Below are 20,391 nucleotides of genomic sequence, written 5' to 3'. Positions count from 1 at the left end.
GTACTGGTCGAACTTGCTCTGAGCCCGACCCGAGCACTTAGGTACATTGTTCTGGACCGACTGGAGTAAGAGGGTAAATACTTAACTCAACTCAAAATAATAATAGGCCCAATAATTTGTTAAGTAGTCAACCCAAATGGCTAGAAATATATATTAAAACAACTGAATAAATAACTAAATCAGTTCGGCACATATATTTACATTAAATTCGATGAAAATAAACAGTTAGAGATAATACTCTGCCAACACCCCTAAGATAAACAACTGGTTGATTTTTCATAAAGAACAGTAAATCTGAAAATTAATCCAGTTGAACAGAAAAATTAACTGACTGATTTGACAGATCTTTTCACTCTACTTCCAATCTTTGCGAAAATCTTGTGAAAACAATTCATCTCTTTATTGTTTTGGCCATACATTCTAACAGAAGTGTTTGATGCGTTTGAAAATGAATCTTTCTAAATTCATGCAATGTTATTTTGTACTATAAATGACTTTCTTGCATAAGAAAACTTGTCAGGTTATAGTGTGAAAGGTCATATAGCATGTTTGAATTGTGAAGAAAATACATCGTATGAGCAGTTGAAACATGGAAGAAAGATATTGTATCTTCAAAATTTTAACAACGTGTAAGTCCATTGTTTCTCCATATATCCATGTCTAAGTCCATTTTTTTAATAAGCTATACTAATTTATCTAAACAAGTTTGACTAACTAACTTTCAATGTAGACGTCATTGGCATGCATATGAGAGTAAATGTGATGGCATATACTGACATCTAGCTGATTCTATTCAATGGAAGAAATTTAATGACGATTTTCCAGAGTTTGGTAAAGAGTTAAGAAATATCCGACTTGGTTAAGCTACAGACAAAATGTGTGTGATAGTTTAATTGGTTTGGCGTGGATATAACATACTCAGAGGTTGACCCAATGCAAATTATCAAAGGTTGACATGGTTGAACCTAAAGGTTTGTAATTTTTGTCTTCCTCTTTTCATTGTTTATCAATATTAACTTTTAATTTATATTGAATTATAATGTAATAGACATCCGGGAGGCTATGAGTGTGGCTATTACGTGATGTAATGGATGGTTACCATTGTAAGACTAGGCATTAAAAAACATTGGGAGCAGGTAATAATTTCTTTATAATTCTTTAAAGTATATGTATCTTAACATTAATTAATGTGAACCTTATTTTGTAATGCAGTTCTTTATGGATGAGCAACCATTATAGATTATGTCAGACATGCTTGAAACACATATTTTCTTAATTTCTATAACTCTAAGATAGCTAATTAATAGTATAGGAATTACATAGATAGATAGGAATATGTATTAGTGTTTGTATACATTTTTATCAATGTATATAATTTGCTTCTTTGAATGAATGTCTGAATTTATGTATCTGGCTGATTGGATTTAATTGAACAAGTTAATTTAGATGGAAAAATACATAAAAAAAAATGAACTAAAAAAATTCCCAGAACACACGGCAGTTATAGTTATAACTGCTGTTTATACCTCTTGGGGAAGGGTTTAAAATGGCAGTTATTACCATAACCGTCATTTTAGACTTCGAGCACTTGCACTGTATTGTTGTGCAGGGAAGGGTCTAAAGCAGCGATTATGATCATAACCACCGTTTTAGACCTCGAGCATGCACAATGTTTGGCAGTGCCAGGGAAGGGTCTAAAACAATAATTATTACCATAACCGCCATTTATGTGTGACTTATAAACGGTGGTTCCAGAGTTGTCATTTATGCCTCAATAGAATAAACTATGTGTACATAGACAGCGGTTTCGAAACCGCCATTTAATTGCTAAAAGAACCGTTATCATTGACATTTTCTCACCAATTTGACTTGACTCGACTCGACGTGAGCTCGATTAAACTCATCACAACTTAGATGCCATTTTTTCTGTTGGTCAAGAGTGTCAAGTGCTTTGAAGAATTCATTTATGCTTTGAAGAATCCAAATCATTTGTGCTTGATGCAAGGATGTGTTGCTGCTGTGTTTTGGGAGGGATCTGGGTAGTTTTATATGTAATTCACTCCTTTGTTGAATCTAAAGCTATTGTGTTTTAAATCCTTTTTAAAATAAAGTGTTTTTCAAACTAAGTGAAAAACAACCTGTTGTTTTGTCGAATCAACCGGTTGTTTTACTCTTAGGAGTTTTTGAAAAGGTTGAAAACTGTTTAAGTTTGGTTGACTTAATTGCCAAACCAAACAATCGGTTGTTTCGTGGTTTCAACCGATTGTTTCTTTGAAAATCCTAACAGAATTCTGTTTTGGTGGTTGAATGTGCTTTAAATGATTTCCAACTGAATACGCTCCTTCATTAAATGCTTTGATCAATCTTTGAAAAATATAAATAGTTTGTTTATGTTTTCAAACAAAGAGAAAGAAACAAATTTGAGTTTTTCAGTTGTGAAAGAGTTGATTCAAGATTTGAACATTCACATCAAAGCTTTGGGTTTTGTAAGAGAGTGGAATAGGATTGCATTTTGTATTGATTTCAGATTGTTCTGTAAACAAGTGTAATCTCTTCTCAACCTTATGTATTTCTGGTGTTGTGTTGCCAAAAAGTGTTGTGTGCTCTTGAGGTGGTCAAGATCAATACTCCTGGTGTGTGAATTGCCAAAGTGAGTGTGTTTCTTGAAGGGTTCAAGGTCACTGCTTTGGTGGATTGTGTGTTGTAATCTGGTTTGATTACTTAGTGGATTACCTAGTGATTTTCTGGGGACTGGATGTAGCTCTTGGTTTAAGAGTGAACTCGTATAAAATGTTGGTGTATCTTTCTCTTACCCTTAAACTCATTTACATTATGTTTTTAGTTTTTACTGGTATAAACAACCGATTGTTTCGCAGAAACAACCGATTGTTTTTTTGCTGCTTTGCTATTTTATTGATCTTGTTCTTGGCTAACCTTATTTCTGTTCTGGATTCATACAAAGGATTTTGTTTAAGATTAAAAAGATTTAGAAAACCCCTCTTAAACAATTCACCCCTCTCGTTTAAGGCCATATATTCCTACAATTGGCATCAAGAGCTTGGTACTTGAAAAATATGCAAGTTTGATCCTAAAATCTTTTTTTTAAAATACTTCTAATTCATTTAATGGTAATTTTTCTTAAAATACCTTAACATTCAATTAATATTCAAATTTCATTACACACATGCAACTTGTTTTAATATATATATATATATATATATATATATATATATATATATATATTAGAAATAATATTAAGATGTTGGTTAATTACTTTTCCTAATGTGTGAAAAGTCGTTTTTTTTACTTATTATAGATGAGAATAGATATAGTTGAGCTTTGATATCTCTTATTCTTGGACCAACCTCTCTTCTCCCACTACACTGTCCAATTCTTAAGGGAGATTGAATATATGTTTCCAATTTCATATTTTGAGCATGCAATGAAATAGAACTACCATTGTTTTGGCAATCTCCTGGTCTTCGCAAATACAATTGTTAAATGAGAGAAACTAACAATAACAACGTGATTCTTTTACCCATGTCTCAATTTTTAATTAGGGGACAAGAAAGTTAAATTTCAGTTATGAAATATATTTTTTATTTTAGATGGTCAAATACTAAGTTAATTTATATACTCTCCATATATGTACTAACCTATGCTTTGAGAAAGAAATTATATCTTTAAACAACTTTATCAATAAGTCATTAGAAAAAAATAAAAAATAGTTTAAATATGATTTTTTTTTGCATAGTTTGAAAACCCACTTGAAGGACTATAGGCCAATCTCATTACTAGTACCTACAAAATAGTTTCTAAGATTTATATAGTCAACATGTGCTAACCTATGCTTAACACGCTTTTTATTATTTTATATTTTAAAATCGTGATAAAATGCACGTTCTAAAACTGAAAGTTAATTATATTTCATGTCCTTAAGTTTTTTTTTTCTGTAGCTATTTGACTAAATTCATAGGGTTTATGACAGAATCTTTTTTACCAAATTTTTTATTAAAATAGATAGAGTAAAAATACTGTAGGGAAAACTTTGTGAATTTTTTGATTAAAATAGATAGAGTAAAAATACTGTAGGAAAAACTTTGTGAGTGATGTGGATGTGTGATTAAAATTGTATTTTTTTAAATGAAAAAATGTAAGATTACAATATTTTTTTGTATTTAAAAATTGTTGAAAAATGAAGTTGATTGATGTATTTGTGGATTATAGTTGTTTTCTATTAAAATATTATTTTCGGTAGTTAAAACATTATTTTCGGTATTTTGTTAGAGCTAACTTCAGAAAAAATATAAATTGTGTAAAATATTTGACCATGAACCATGTCGAAACGTGTGATCATGTTGCTAAAACATGTGTTTGTGTTTAGGTTCATAGTCTTAATGGGTTCCTGCAAGTCCGAAATTCCAGTCTAATGATTTTGGTAACATTGCAGAGTGATCCTACACTAGGGCTAGGGGCACATAGCCATGAACATCCTCTTCTTGAATGGCTGGGTCGGCATCATTTGCATCATCTCCATCCTCCTCCTAGTGATTGCTGTTATGCTGCAAGATACTATGTACCTGATGGATATTTAACTTTTTCAATGTTTTTTCCTAAAAAAACGTGGGACCATTCGAGCTCGAGATATGATTCCAGCGGTAAATGATTTCAAATGAAATCATCATCTGTGAGATGAGCATGACATAAGGAAGAGACATGTTGTTGCCCCAACATTTGATCATGTGTTTCATTGTGTAATGTAGTCAATTAATCCCAATATTGTTCTTTATCGTTCATAACATGAAAATACCTTTGTGCTGCAATTGAGAATAATTACTTCGACAAGGACTCAAAATGTGAACAAAGGTGTAGTGAAGTAGTCTGTCATTCACTAACATACCACATAAATTCCTAACATTTTGAGTCTGCATCCCTGGTCGCATCATGTCTGCTAATGTCATATCACAGTCAAAGTTCAACTGCTCAAAAGGGATTGTAACATTCAATTGAAGTCTCTAGTACTTCAATTTAGCCAATGACCTCCAATATGCAAGGTGTACAATAATCTTCTTCCGGTTGGCCTCAGAAGAGAGGATGTCATCATCTATGATCCTATGATTTGCATAAAATACTCTGATGATTTCCTCAAAACATCCATATTTCAGTATCAGAAATTGTTTTAATCTTGAACGTCCCAAATGATTTTGAAACTCAAACCCTGCTGAGTCATAGAACCTGAAATACATTAATTTAGAGGGCACGAATAATCTGTGAGAAAATCCCCTTCCAAACTCCACCATCTAGTACCATTCAGGAAAAAGTCAAGATTGATTAAGGACATCCTCAATACTAGGAATTGGTGCATCAGGAAATAAATCATTTGCATGGTCTCTTCCCTTACCCTGTCAACGACTACACTGTCTCTTGGAAGATTAGGACGACATTCCTACAAAACTCAAATAATTTATTTGCAAACAATCAATGAACTTTTACATACAAAAATGAAAAACACGTTAACTATGAACTGCACACGACGCAATGAGGGAGAAGAAGTGGCAAATGTCTTGCACCACCCACCAACATAGCCAACGTCACCGAAGATCCAAATAACCAAATAAAAAACGAAAATACAAATAATCATGAGTGCACACTGCAACGAGGGAGAAAAGAAATCAAAAGAGCGCGCAAGAGGAAAGTGAACATCAAAACGCGAAACCTAAAAGTTTAAAACAACACATATAACATTGGTTATGCAACCAATGTTATATGTGTTTTTCTTTATTGTGATTTTGAACATATTACATTGATTGTGAGTACAATCGATGTAATATCTATGACAAAAATTGCAAAATTGTCATCGCTTAATGTGTAACGATTTCATTTATACAACCGATGTAGTATTTATGTCAAAAATTACAAAAATATCACCGCGTGATGCTTTACATCGATTTTAATTTAACCGATTTAATAGTTTGTTGTAATACCTATATTTTTCAGTTAATGGATGATAGACATTCCATATTCATCTCATATAGACAAAGGCAAGGTAGATACAAGATAGAAGTATGATGATAGGGAAGGTCATACCTCACATATGGGAATGACTAGTTGGTTTTTTTTTTTTTTTTTTTCAGACGGGAGGGGATTCTAATATTTGTAACTTGTTAAGATTTGTCACCTTTGGTATGGAACCATATTTTTTTATCTTTCATATTTGTATAAAGGTTGGGTACCTAGAGTATTTCCATATTTATATATTCTATTTCACCAATAAAAAAATATAAAAATACAATCTAAACTAAAATATCAAAAGCTTATAATAAAACTCATATGATATAATAATTTATATGGAGAAAAAATCACAAAACATAAAACTAATTGCTAGATCCACAAAATTAGATTAAATAACTACTCTAGTAACTTTATTATTGTAGTAAATTTCATTAAATAATTATTTAAATCTACATAATTTTACAATATCTATAAAATTAAGTTAAAAAATCCATTTAAATAATCATACATTATGTTATTTTTTTATATGCCCTCTTTGAAGGATGTTCATGAATCAGATGATTTGTTACAAAAAAAAAAAAAACAACTAATTGCCTCCTAAAAATTATGGTCTTTTAGAATGATTCTCTTATATCAAATATGCAATTGATGCAACAAGTCCTAAATTAGTTGCTTCCAACGAGATGACCTCCAAAATAGTTCAACCCAAGAAAATGTAATGGTATTGACGTGCATCAATATAGAATTTTATTACTATTACTAAATGCAAAGGAAGATTAATCTAATTAGATTTTTGGGATTCAATTGTTCATCTTTGTTGTATTTATGGGTGCTACACATTAGAGAAAGTTCTTTTATTTGTCTTATTGTCTTTATTTAATTTTTCATTAAAATTATTTTACAAATTAATTTAATTTATTCTTAAATTAATTTTAATCTATGAAAAATAATTATTTTTTCTTATATATATCCTGATTATAATCCATAATACGATTAATAAGGAGTATAGAGAAGTGAAATATATGCATTCCAAAAATAATCATGTATTTTAACACGTTTTTTTTCTTTAAATTAGTATTTTTTTTTTTGTTTCAGTCGTTCTTATCTTATATTTTTTCTGAGAGCATACTTCACGCTTTTTATTATTTTTTATTTTAAAGTCGTGATAAAATGCACGTTCTAAAATTGAAAGTTATGAGACTCAAACACCTCTCTGAAATGGGCGTATTCGTGTTGGACACACGTATCGGTGTCGACACTCGTAGGACACTCGTAGTACACTTATCGGCGAAATGTTCAATTCAAAAAATATTTGTTGGATTTTTGAAAATTCTAGTATGGTTCTAACACAATTTTAAAAGGTATAAATATAATAATTTTCTAAAAACTCAAATGTATTGTATAAATTTTTATTATGATTATAAAAGTAAGGAACAAATTCTTTTGAACCAGTGATAAAGAATATCTTTCTACTCCCAAAAGAATCTGAAACATATTTTTGAACATAAATATTTATTTTCAATTTATACAATTCAAAATTATATAATATATAGATTCGTGTCCGTGTCGTATCAGTAACCATATGTGTGCTACATAGATTGAAAGTTAATGATATTTATGTGCTTAAGGTTTTTTGTCTGTAGCTATTTGACTGGACTCATAGGGTTTATATTCTAACGTCGCTAATTAAGTGGTTGTCAAAATAATCAGCCGTTATTATCACTAATAAAGTGCTTTTGAGGTAATGACCGCAAAAACCATAGAATTTGTTGCTTTATATATAATTTTGTTTTCTCACACATCTGTATGCCTCTCCCCGCTAATTATTTTTGTTTTATGATACTCTTAAAAAATATACACCACCTCACAATTATAATATAATAATATATATCAAAATTTTAAGTTAAAAAGTAAAATAATATTATTTTGAGTTATTAACTGAATGTATTTTATGTGGTGAATTATCATCAGCCTTTTATTCTAAAATCACATAGTTGCTTCTTAAGAGTATTTTTCTAAACTCATTATTATTACAAGAAAATCATTAAATATAACAACTAAATATAGAGAAAAATAATAATTAATCACTATATTAATTAAATTAAATACTATTTAAGAGAGTAGCAATTTATTAATATCTAAAGTGATTTCTATTATTAATAAAAATTTATAAAATAGTTTTTAAGTTGTATTGAATTAGCTATCAATGTTTTAGCTAATAGTTAAGATTCTAATTTAATCTCCAAAAAATTAATAAAGACTAATTTAGATTATAAAATAGTTAGCAATTAAAACCTTGATAGCTAATGATTAGATAACAATTTAGAAACTATTTTATAAATTTTTATTAATAATAGAAACTAGTTTATATAGCAATAATTTGTTTAGTCACTAATTTAGTCAATATAGTAACTAATTATTTTGCTCTCTAAAATTATTTTTTATTGAATGGTTTTCTTGTAGTGTCTTTAGAAAAAAAAAAACATCTGATCACATTTAAAAAGATAAATAATGGAAGAAAACACAATTTAAAAAAAAATAATAGTAAACACTATTATAGATGTATCTCGGTACCGAACGAGTCAATCACTCGGTCTCGGTGACCGACCAACCATATTGATATGCATTAAAGACTCTCAATAAATGACAACAATGACAAATATAGAATTTTCCTATGAATCATGATCATATCCCAATGAATCTGGTTGACACCTCCCGAGAAATCAGCTAACACTGATTTAGTGGAAGATATTCACTTATTAGAGATATTCTAACATTATCCAAATATATTAACATACCTCCCTATAAATCAGGGATCATGCTAGAAATAAGCTAACACTAAGTCGGTCCATTACAACAAAGGCTCATGACTAAACACTATAAATAAACCCTCTACAATACACTTTAATTAGTTCTCATTATACACTCTTAACACAAAGTACTTACATGATTATCAAAGTACCTTTTTCAGGTCAACCCCGACTGAGCACTAGTAATTAAAGGAGGAGACTTGAAGTGAGGAGTCAGGAGGCAACCAACACATCAACATTTGTACAACCAGTTCCAAGTACTATCTAGGTTCACTTTGTCTATACAAGTACAATTGACGCCCATCGTGGAACTAAGATAAATTTCAACAAACAATGGTTTCCACAAGGAATACAACAAACCAAACGGACTCACATAACTCACGATGATGATGACCCAAAGGGAAACCCTTTCACTGATGAGATCATGGAGGCACAACACCCATCCAAATGAAAGGGACTCAACATCAAACTCTACAATGGTTCTATAGATCCGGACGAGCACATGAACGTTTATAAAACGCAGATGAATCTATACATCACAGATAAAGCAATATGGTGCAAGGTTTTCCCCACTTCTCTTAAAGAGGGAATGCTTAGTTGGTTTACCCAACTTTCTCCCAACTCTGTTGAGAGTTTCAAAACTTTCTCGACAAAGTTTAGCACTCAGTACGCAACAAGTCGACCGCACCGTATGTCGTCTATAGCTCTTCTCAACATCAGACAAAAGAAGGGAGAACCTTTACGAGCATTCATGGAGAGTTTTAGAAAAATATCTCAAAGCATCAAAAACCTCATGCCGGAGATAGCCATGCATAATTTAATCTCGACACTCCAACCTGGCCAGTTCACCGATAGCTTGATAAAGAAATCGACCAAGAATCTTGATGAATTCTGGAATCAAGAAACCAAGTTCAAGCAAAATGAAGAGCTTTGCGATTTTCACAAGAATGCTCGGGCAAAAAGCGGAGGAGACAAGTGAAAGGAGAAGGAACGAAGTAACCGACATGTACCTGGCTGGTTTGATAAATTCAAGGAGAACCGAGGCCCTCGGTTTCATACCTACACCCCATTAAATGATGATAGGGGTAAAATCATGGATGAAACCCTGCATGCCGATCTGATCCCGACATTGAAAAAGTTAGAGTCCAAGAAATGCGAGCATGTCAAAAAACTGTCGATATCGTCGCAACTTTGGAGAACTTGTTCAAACTGGTCATTTGCGCAAATTTACCCAAACGACAAACAAAAGCTCGTATCGATCCCCACAAAGGGAGAGGTACCCTTCCAAATAGTAGAGAGAGTCATACCTTTGACGTGACTGGGAGGGATCACGACACTTTGAGGACGACTGACGCCCTACAAAACAACAAAGAAGGAGCGAAAGCCCTAGACGATGAGCTCAACCTCAGAGTGAAAGCCCTTAGTGAGACAATCACTCAAGACGTAACGTTCGCGAGGTCATAAATACAATCGCCGGAGGATTTCCACTAGGTGAAGGTATTCAAATACAGGGGCGTTCACGTCGAAACCCTTCCCTAAAAGGTAAAAGTCTCAGAAATTGTGCGAGACATGTTGTTGGACATATAAATACAATTGCTAGAGGATTCGCATGCGGAGGATGTTCTAGTTTTGCCCGCAAGAAACATCTTCGGGATAGTCAATTGGCCCACTCAGCAACTACGAGGGACCAATTGAGGATACCTCCAATTCCTTTTACAGATGATGATTTTACTACTATTGATCTAGCCCAAGATGATCCTATGGTCATCATTGTAGAAATTGATAAATTCACCATTACCAATGTTTTGGCAGATCAGGACAGCTCGATCGACAATTTATACTAGAAAACTTTCAAAAGGATGAGGATTCCAAAATCAGAAATCCAACCTTATGACGACTAGATTGTAGGTTTTCCGGGAGAACGAGTGGACACGCGGGGGTACATCGGTTTATATACCACATTTGGAAAGGTAGATATCTTTGCAAAACTATCAAGATCAGGTACCTTCTAGTTAACCTGAATACCTCCAATAATATATTGCTCGATCGATCTTCCATTAACTGCCTTAAAGCAATAGTGTCCACACCACACCTTGCCATGAAGTTTCCCTCAACGGTAGGTGATATAGTTATAGTCCATGTTTATCAAAAGATAGCTCGCGAATGCTATGTTGCAAGTTTGAAAGTCTAACCAACCAACCGAATTTACAGAGCATCACCACGCGGAGGGTCAATCGAAAGAAGAGGACGTTCACTAGGGTCTAGAGGACCGACCAGAGATCGCTCCCAAGAGATAAAGTCCCCAAGAAGAGCGCATATGGTTGCTCTAGTCAATCTCGAACCTCGGCTAAACGAAGCTCTCATTGAACCAAGCGAAGGCCTTCACTCGTTACCCCTACGTGATGAAGAACATACAACACACATAAAGAGTTATTTAAAGTCAGTCGACGATAAACTAGTGAGTCAAACATTAATTGATAAGGCTGGTTTGTTTGCTTGGACAACTTCAAATATGCTCGGAGTGAGCTCGAACATCATTATACATCATCTTTCAGTATACAAAGAAGCAAAATCATTCGCTCAGAAGAAACGAAAAATGGGTGAGGAAAAATGTGATGTCGCATGATAAGAAGCTGATAAATTAGTCAAAGTCGGTTTTATTAAGAAAGCTCACTACACCACACGGTTAGCTAATGTAGTCATGGATAAAAAATCAAATGGAAAATGGAGGATATGTACTCACTACCCCGACCATAACAAAGCTTGTCCGAAGGATTTCTATCCTTTACCAAACATTGATCACCTAATAGATGGAACGACCGGCCCACCATATTTTGAGTTTTTTGGATGCATACTCATGATACAATCAAATCCCGATGTACCCGAGAGACAAGGAAAAAACAATGTTCGTGACTGACTGTGACAACTTCTATTATGAGGTCATGTCGTTCGACTTTAAAAACGTTGGTGCCACTTATAAGGGGCTGATGGATTACATCTTCAAAGGGATGCTTGACCAAAACATCGAGGTTTATGTAGATGACTTTGTAGTCAAATCTGACTCATGTCTAAAACATATCCAAGATCTCAAGGAAGTATTTTAAGCCCTCTTTGTCAAGCCGAGTCGGCCTAGACCTAGGTAGATTTGAGTTCGCGTGTACCCAGGTAGATACGAGTCGACCCGTGCCTAGGTTGATCCGAGCCGAATCAGCCTCGGCCTTGGTCGAGCCAAGTCGGGTCAGCCTAGGCTAGGTCAAGTTGAGTTGGCCTGGTACCAGGTCGAGTTAGCCCAGGTCCAAGCATAGCTGAGTCAACCAAGGTCCAAGTCGAGTCGAGTCAGCCCGGGCCAAGGTCGAGACGAGTCGACCTAGGCTCATGTTGAGTTTAGTCCTCTCGAGCCCCAGTCGACTCGAGTTAGCCTAGTACTAGGTCGAGCTAAGTTAGTCTGGGCCTAGGTCGATCCAATTTGGCTAGAACCCATATAGAGCCAATTCGACCCAAGCCCATGTGGCCTATATCCGTATGTAATGTAAAAGATTTATTTTTTAATTTTTTCATTATTACTAATTATTATTTACCACAAAGCAAACTGCAGCAACCAGGATTCAAACCCAAGTCTTTCCAGTTACCAGGGGAAGCATTGACCACTAGACCAGACAAGTTCTTTGGTCATATTATCATTTTTATTATAATTTATACATATTAATATAATTTATACATATTAATATAATTATTAATAATAATAATAATAAAATAAATTATATTTATATTATTAATATTATTAATATTTATTAATATTATTAATATTATTAATATTTATTAATATTATTCATATTATTAATATTTATTAATATTATTCATATTATTAATATTTATTAATGTTATAATTAATATTATTATTAACATTATATTCATATTATTAATATTTATTAATATTATTATTAATATTATTATTAATATTATTATTAACATTATTATTAATATTATTATTAATATTATTAATATTATTATTAATATTATTAGTATTAATATTCACATTATTATTAATATTTATTAATATTATTATTAATATTATTAGTATTAATATTCATATTATTAATATTATATTCATATTATCAATATTATATTCATATTATTAATACTAGCGGGAACACAGGCGCGAGAGCGCCTGTGTATCCGCATTTTTTATTTTTGTTTTTAATGTATATCTATATTTTATTTTTATTATTATATATCTAATATTTTATTTTTATAATTATTGTGTTTTTTATTTTTTTATTTTTGCTGTTAATGTTATTATTATTATGTATCAATATTTTTTATTTTTACTGATTTGACTATGCATCAAATCGATAGTAGTTTGATTTTAATTAGTATTTCAAACTAAAAGAAACTTAGGTCTTAATTAATACATTGTTTTAGTGATTATAGTAATATTTAACCTTTTAAATCAAATATATAGACGATCATATATATATAGTCATTTTGTTTTAACATAGATTGTGAAAATTATGTCATAAAAATATTTTTTTAAATGCATATTGATTGAATATTATTAAAACTCATTAAATTTAGTAAAATTATGTTTATTATGGTTTACATAATAATTTTAAAAGACCTCTCATTAAATTATGTTCCACAATATAAAAAAAAAATCATATCTTCATAAATAAAAATATAAACCAAAATAAGATAATGCATAAAATAAAAAATTGAAACATTTTACATACTAATTTTGCTGTTCAAATTTGAATTAGAGTAATGATGAAAAAACATTATTCTATGATTGCGGAGGTGAAATTAGAGTATGAGAAGTTATCGGTCACAACACCACATAATTATGATAGGCAGAAGAAAATCACAACAAATATTAAATGATCATAAAAACAATAATTAATATGTATTTAACTTTAATGCTTTATAATTAAGATATAAAAATTTGAGGTATATGTATTAGATTTGTTGCACTTTTTTGATACCCATTGAAATAGGATTCTTTCGCAACCAACTTTCTCTCAAAATTGCACAGTATTCTTCTCCCCAGAAGAAATAAATGAAATGTATTGTACATCTACATACCGTAATATATATGCATATAATTCAAATTCATGGTGGATAATGAATTGCCCAAAGAAGAAGAAAAGGAAGAAAACAAATAGGGAACAACGCAAAAGTAGGTTGTTAAGATCATATGTCATTGATTTGCAAACTCAATCTCATTATGTTGCTCAAGAAGGTCTTCGACAAATTCTTCTTCTAAAGAACTTACATCAATATCTTTTTCAATCTTGAGTATAGGCTAGACCCTCATTAGACACAACAAAACCTTCATAATCATTAGACAACAAAACCTGCATAGTTTCTTGAAAACAAATAAACCTTGAAGAGATGCTCCTAGAACACCATAGTTTGTCGAGATTTTCTCAATCACCGATCCAAAGCCACTGCAAAAAAAAAAAAAAACCCAAAAACTCACAAAGAATCAATGAAAAGTGCAAGATTAATCAAAGAAATGAAAGTATGATTTTCCATGAAAGTGAAAAGGAAAGAGAAAAGAAAGTGAGAAGTATGGTAAAAAAAAAATGTGTTATGTGTAGTGGAGAGAGAAAGTGAGAAGTAGGTACCTATATAGGAAAGAGAAAGTGGGAAGTAGGATACGTGAATTATGTCTAGTGGAGAATATCAGTTTAAATCAGAAAAGTAACGTACCAAATCATCTCCACTCTCCATAGAGAAGAAGTTCTTTAAAACAGAAAAGTAACTAATCAATTTCTCCACTCTCTCCACTCCCCACTCTTCACTCTCCACTCTCCAGTTAAATAATAACAAACAAAATAAATTAATACAATAAATTATTAAGTAAAGATAAAATGGAAAAACAAATTAAGAGCAGTTAAAAGGAGAATAAGAAATGACACAATGACCATAATACAATAATAAAATTAAATATTAATATAAGAATAAAATAGGAAAAAAAATTAAGAGCAGTTAAGAGGAGAATAAGAAATGACACAAAAACCATAATACAATAATAAAATTAAATATTAATATAAGGATAAAATAGGAAAAAAAATTAAGAGCAGTTAAGAGGGGAATCCCTTTTATATATAGGTATAGATTAATTTTGATATAAATATACATTTAGATATTTATTGTGTGTGTATAGTAGTTTTATTTGACTTGAGTAATATTACTTTTATCCGGATATAGATAGATAGAGAGAAAAAGAAAGAAATTATATAATATTAATATAACTTTAATACTATAAATACATATATATTGATTAATATATTTCTTTATTTAATCATTAATTTTTTAAAACTCATGGTTAAATTTAAATTTACTTTCATATTATATATATATATATATATTAATATAAAATTATTTGATATCTTATTTTCAAATATAGGTTATTATAGGTAGTTGTGAAGTTTTTGTTAGATGGCTATATAGGTGCTTGTATCTTACACTTCTTTTCTGATTTGAGATTCTTGTATAAGGATTGAAATATCCTTAAAATGTTTTGTTTAATTTTTTTTATTCTTTGTCGATAAAAAAAATCTTATTTTCAAATATTTACTTACATAGATTAAAATTGATATAATGTATAATTTTTAAAATATTTTAAATTATAAATTATTTAATCACTTTGTCATTATGATTTATATTATATATTAGTAGAAAAGGTTATTTAGTAACAACCTTTTACATAGATTTATGGAATAATTAATATAGTTTAAACTATAATGATATGCTAACTAGTAATCTGTATTAGAGATTTAATTAATAGTTAATGTAAAAGTCATCATTTTATGTTAAAAGATAATATTGTTTGTTGACAATATTCTTTACTATAACACACAAGTAAAACCAACTACCTATAATGAACTTAATTAAGTCAATATGATCGTAAAATAATAATTAATATGATAGTTGATTTTAATGTAATAGGTAATATGATGACTATGAGTATGACATATATTAAATTTGATTCATACTAATAGATAATATAATAAATTATGTTTAGATTCAAGTAGATTATAGATAAATTAAATGTGATTCATATGTTAATATTGTTAGTATCATTAATATTGTTAGTATTATTATTATTGTTAGTATTATTAATATTGTTAGTATTATTAATATTATTAATATTGTTAGTATTATTAATATTATTAATATTGTTAGTATTATTAATATTGTTAGTATTGTTAGTATTATTAATATTATTAATATTGTTAGTATTATTAATATTATTAATATTTTTAGTATTATTAATATTGTTAGTATTATTAATAATAATAAGTATAATAAAAATCATAATAAAACTAAAGAATTTGCTTGGTGTAATGGTTAAATTTTACTTGGTTGCTGAAGGATTGCTGAAGGAACCTGGCTTTGAATCCCATTCACTGCTAATTTTATTTTATGGTGCTAATATTTACATACGGAAAAAATTTGTATGTAATTCGCGTTTTTCTTGTAGTGCGAGTCCATGTTGAGTCGATTTGGCCTGCTACCACGTCAAACTGAGTCGACACTTGGCCCAAGTCGAGCTAAGTTCACTCGGACTCAAGTCGGGCCGGATCCAGGTTAAGCCAAGTCGGCCCAGGCCCAGGTTAGATCCGAGTCAGTCCAAGTCCAAGTCAAACTGAGTCGGCCTGGGTCCAGGTCAAGCCAAATTAAGCCATGTCTAGGTCTAGCTGGGTCGATCGAGGTTCAGGTTCAGTCAGATCAACCAGTGTCTAAATCGAGACAGAGAGATGTAATCTATTTTAAATAAATTTGAAAAAATCTAAATAAATTTAAGATATAAATTTTAAATAGAATCTATTTTAATGAATTGGATTGGATTATATTAGATTGGACTTTGCAATGACCACCAATCACCACCATAACAAGCACCTAAAAACTTCCTTATTCCAAATCTTTATATCTTTTTTCTTTCAATTTTCTTTTAATCTAACCAAACCATATTCCATGCACACGGTAATTTTTCCACCTATTTTCTACTAACTCCTAAAACCCTAAAAGGTTTAGGTTACATGACATTTTTAGAAAAATTACACAATGATCATATACCTCCCTAATTTAAATATACACTATTCGGTGAAAAGTGCATCTATTAATCCAATACAAATATTTTTTTGTCTATGAAATTATTAAACCTTGTTATTTATATCTTTACTACCTCTTTAGCTTAAGCCTTTCCTTTCATTTGTTAGCCTCACTGCATTGAAATTCCCAATTAGGCGCCACACTTTTACTGATTAGGCTATTTTTATATTTGTTATCTCCTTCCACAAACCTACTTTAGCTTGAAATGTACAAGGCGAATAGACAGACAGTTATAACTGTTAGCAGGATAGAATTTTTCATGTACTCCCCTGGTTATTTCTGCTCTTAGTCAAGGTGTGGTGGTGGCTGGGAAATGTGGGGATGGTCTATACTTCTCACTGGATACGATTTTCTTTTTCTTTTTATCTTTTCCTCTGAGAACCAAGTAGCTTTGCACACTTTATTATTCTTCCTCTTTCCAGATCCTAATAAAATATGTGTACGACAAAGAAATAAAGTTTATTTTTACAAGTTAAAGGAAGCTTTGAGACTGTAAAATTTCTTTAAAAGTATTACTTTTTAATTTTACGTTCAAGCCATAAAAAAAGTTGACCAAACATGTCAATTAATTTATGTAGTTGGTGGTAACATACAGTAATTTCTTGCCGGCGATATTAACTAAAAACATATACAGACTAAAGAAAAATTCCAAACCATTTTTATTATATCATCATCCCAAAGCCAACAAGAGATAAGCATACACGTCTTTCTTCATAGCACATGACAGTCATTTAGGACTTTTATTCTGGAACTCGTCATTCCCATTAATTAGCTAAACATTTATTGCTTCGTCATGCTTCTGTAAATTCTTGAGGTAAATTAAAGGTGATATAAATGTGGTGCTAATCTTGGCTTACCAACTGCAACCAGTGGGTCTGCAAGAAACATATGATCATTGGACTCAGCTACGTTTACTTTAGAAACATTGGATGGTGCAGTCCAAGTGAAGCCATGGAGCAACCTAGCAAATAACATCACGGTCATTGTGCTGCCAAGCATAACTCCGGGACAACTACGCCTTCCTGTGCTAAACGATATGAACCTCAAATTTGGCTCTGTCAAAACTACATTAGACCCATTATCAATCTTAAGGTGACGTTCTGGTTTAAACTTGAGGGGTTCATTCCACACTTTTGGGTTTCTTCCAAGTTCTTTTCTGCTTAGTATTACATGACTACCCTTTGGGATGAAGTAATTTCCCACAGTTGTATCACTCATAGAGACATGGGGAGGATTAAAAGGTGCAATGGGATGAAGGCGAAAAGCTTCTCTTGCACAGGCCTTTACATAGTTGAGCTTTGGTATATCTGATTCTTGGACCAACCTCTCTTTTCCCACCACACTGTCCAATTCTTCAATGGCTCGTTCCAGCATCTTTGGTTCGTTTATCATTTCAGCTAGTGCCCACTCAAAAGCATTTGATGGATTGTCCACTGTTGCAATCATTAATTCCTGCAAGCAGATTCAATATAGATTTCCATTTTTTTATTTTGATCATGCAATGAAATACAACTACCATTTGGTTTCGCTACCTCCTGGTCTTCGCAAATAAAATTTTTAAATGAGAGGAAAAATAACCATGTCAAAGTTTAATCGGGGCACAGGAAAGTTAAATTTCAATATGAAATATGATTTGTCTTTTGCATGGGCAAGTTGTAAGTTAATTTATATAGTCTACATGTACTTAAACTATGCTTAGAGAGATATTATATCTTTAAACAACTTTCCCAACAAATCATTATAAAATATAGTAGTGTAAATCATTATAAAATATAGTAGTGTTTAAGGAAGAGAGACTAGGTATGAAAGAGTTTTTTAGGAGGACCTAGATGAATTATAAAACACTTCAATATTAAAATATTATTAAATAAAAATTAATTTTAAAAACTAAAAATAATTAATTATTTCATATTGGTTAAATTATATATTAGTTTAGAAACTAAAAAAAATATTAATATCTAAATTAGTTTTAATAAATAGTTTTTAAATTTATATATGTCTAAGTTTTAACTATCAATTATTTAGAAAAATTAGTAGATAGGTAAAAATGATTTATCATAACCTAAGTGAAAATGATTTATCATAACCTAAGTGAAAATGATTTTTCATAACCTAAGCCCTGCTGTAGAAAGTTGTCTAATAATGATTTAGTTCTTTCTTATCTAACAAACTTAACAACTGAAATATGATAATGCAAAGACTAGGGCTTCCAAAAAGTGAAAGATTACCGTAATTTGTGTATTAATTTCTTCCAGTGTCAGTAATGGATTATTGTTGGCATCTTTCAAGGAGATTAAGATATCAAGCCAGTCTTCTTCATCAACCTTTGGTGTATGATTCCATTGTTTAGCTCTTTCTTGAACGATGGGATCGTGATATTTCTTTATGACGTCCAAAGCTTCCTTCACCTTCTTCTGGTGACCATCTAAGTCAAGTCTCCTCAAGCATGGCATATAATCAGAAATAGAAAAAGCATAAAGATACCTAAGTAAATCGAAGACAGCTTCAACATGTTCTATCTCCTTAAAACTAGGCCCTCCATCCTTCATACCCTTCCCAAAGTACCTTGTATTGAAAACAATTTTCCTGATTACATTGGCACAGTAAAGCCTTGCAACACTCCTAATATTCACAAGCCCACCAACACCATCCTTAACAGTTATGCTTTTGTTGTAGACGTAAAACATAAGGTTGTCAGCTTCTTCTGTCCTTTTGTCATGGAGCCATAGATGCTTCTGTGATGAAAGCAAAGCAGTGCTTAAGATTTTCTTCATTTTCTTCCATTGCTCCCCAAATGGCACTAAAATGGTGGTTAAGTATCTGCTACTGACGAGATCAGTGCATGGGGTGAGTGATCTTGATGCAAATGTTGCATCCTGTTCACTCAAAAACTCTCTGGCAATGGTGGGACATATCACTGGGATAACATAGGTATTTCCAAGGCGGATACAGGCAATTTCAGTGTTCATTTCTTTCATAAGATTGTGTATCCATTGATGAGCAGGTTTGTTTGCAAGCATTTCAGGAAGGTTGCCCACTATAGGCCATGGTTTGGGACCTGGGGGAAGTTTTGGTTTTTGTTTCTTTGAATATTTCTGAATCAAGTTAGGTATTAGGGCTTTTAGCATAATGGTAAAACAGAGAAACAACCAAAGGCTCTGAAGATTTGACAACATAAGAGAAGGAGCATGTTCCATGTCTTGGAAAAGGCCTTTTTGTGATGGTAAAGATAGAGATATTTGGATACCTTTTCAATAAACACTATGCTTTGTTTTAGCCACGTTTTGGAGAAAGGGTTTACCATGAATGTTAGTATTTATATAGTGTAGCTAAAGCAACGCACCAAAACCTAAAACACTATGCTGGAAATATCTGATATCGAAAGAAAAATATAGTGTAATAAAGAGTAAATTTGTAATTAAATGATATAAAAAAATATTAAAATAATCAT

The 20,391-nt window shown here is 31.3% G+C and overlaps 2 protein-coding genes across 2 annotated transcripts; one reads left to right on the top strand and one right to left on the bottom strand.

Moving 5' to 3' along the window:
- Positions 1-9,345: 9,345 nt before the first annotated feature.
- Positions 9,346-9,801, top strand: LOC137816095 (uncharacterized). Its single transcript, XM_068619193.1, has one exon. The coding sequence runs from the start codon at positions 9,346-9,348 to the stop codon at positions 9,799-9,801; it is 456 nt and encodes a 151-aa protein (XP_068475294.1).
- Positions 9,802-17,759: 7,958 nt separating this feature from the next.
- LOC137819070 (isoleucine N-monooxygenase 2) lies at positions 17,760-20,137 on the bottom strand. The gene is made up of 2 exons (XM_068622809.1): positions 19,169-20,137; positions 17,760-18,392 (listed from the first exon to the last, which is right to left on the bottom strand). Exons 1-2 carry the CDS (start codon positions 20,135-20,137, stop codon positions 17,760-17,762), a joined length of 1,602 nt encoding a protein of 533 aa, XP_068478910.1.
- Between the last annotated feature and the right edge of the window lie 254 nt (positions 20,138-20,391).

The sequence above is a fragment of the Phaseolus vulgaris genome, chromosome 10 (assembly GCF_051622355.1).
Source record: "Phaseolus vulgaris cultivar YP4 chromosome 10, ASM5162235v1, whole genome shotgun sequence".
NCBI classification, from domain to species: Eukaryota; Viridiplantae; Streptophyta; class Magnoliopsida; order Fabales; family Fabaceae; genus Phaseolus; species Phaseolus vulgaris.
Note: the sequence above shows the minus strand (reverse complement) of the source record. Positions and strands in the feature narration are given on the sequence as shown.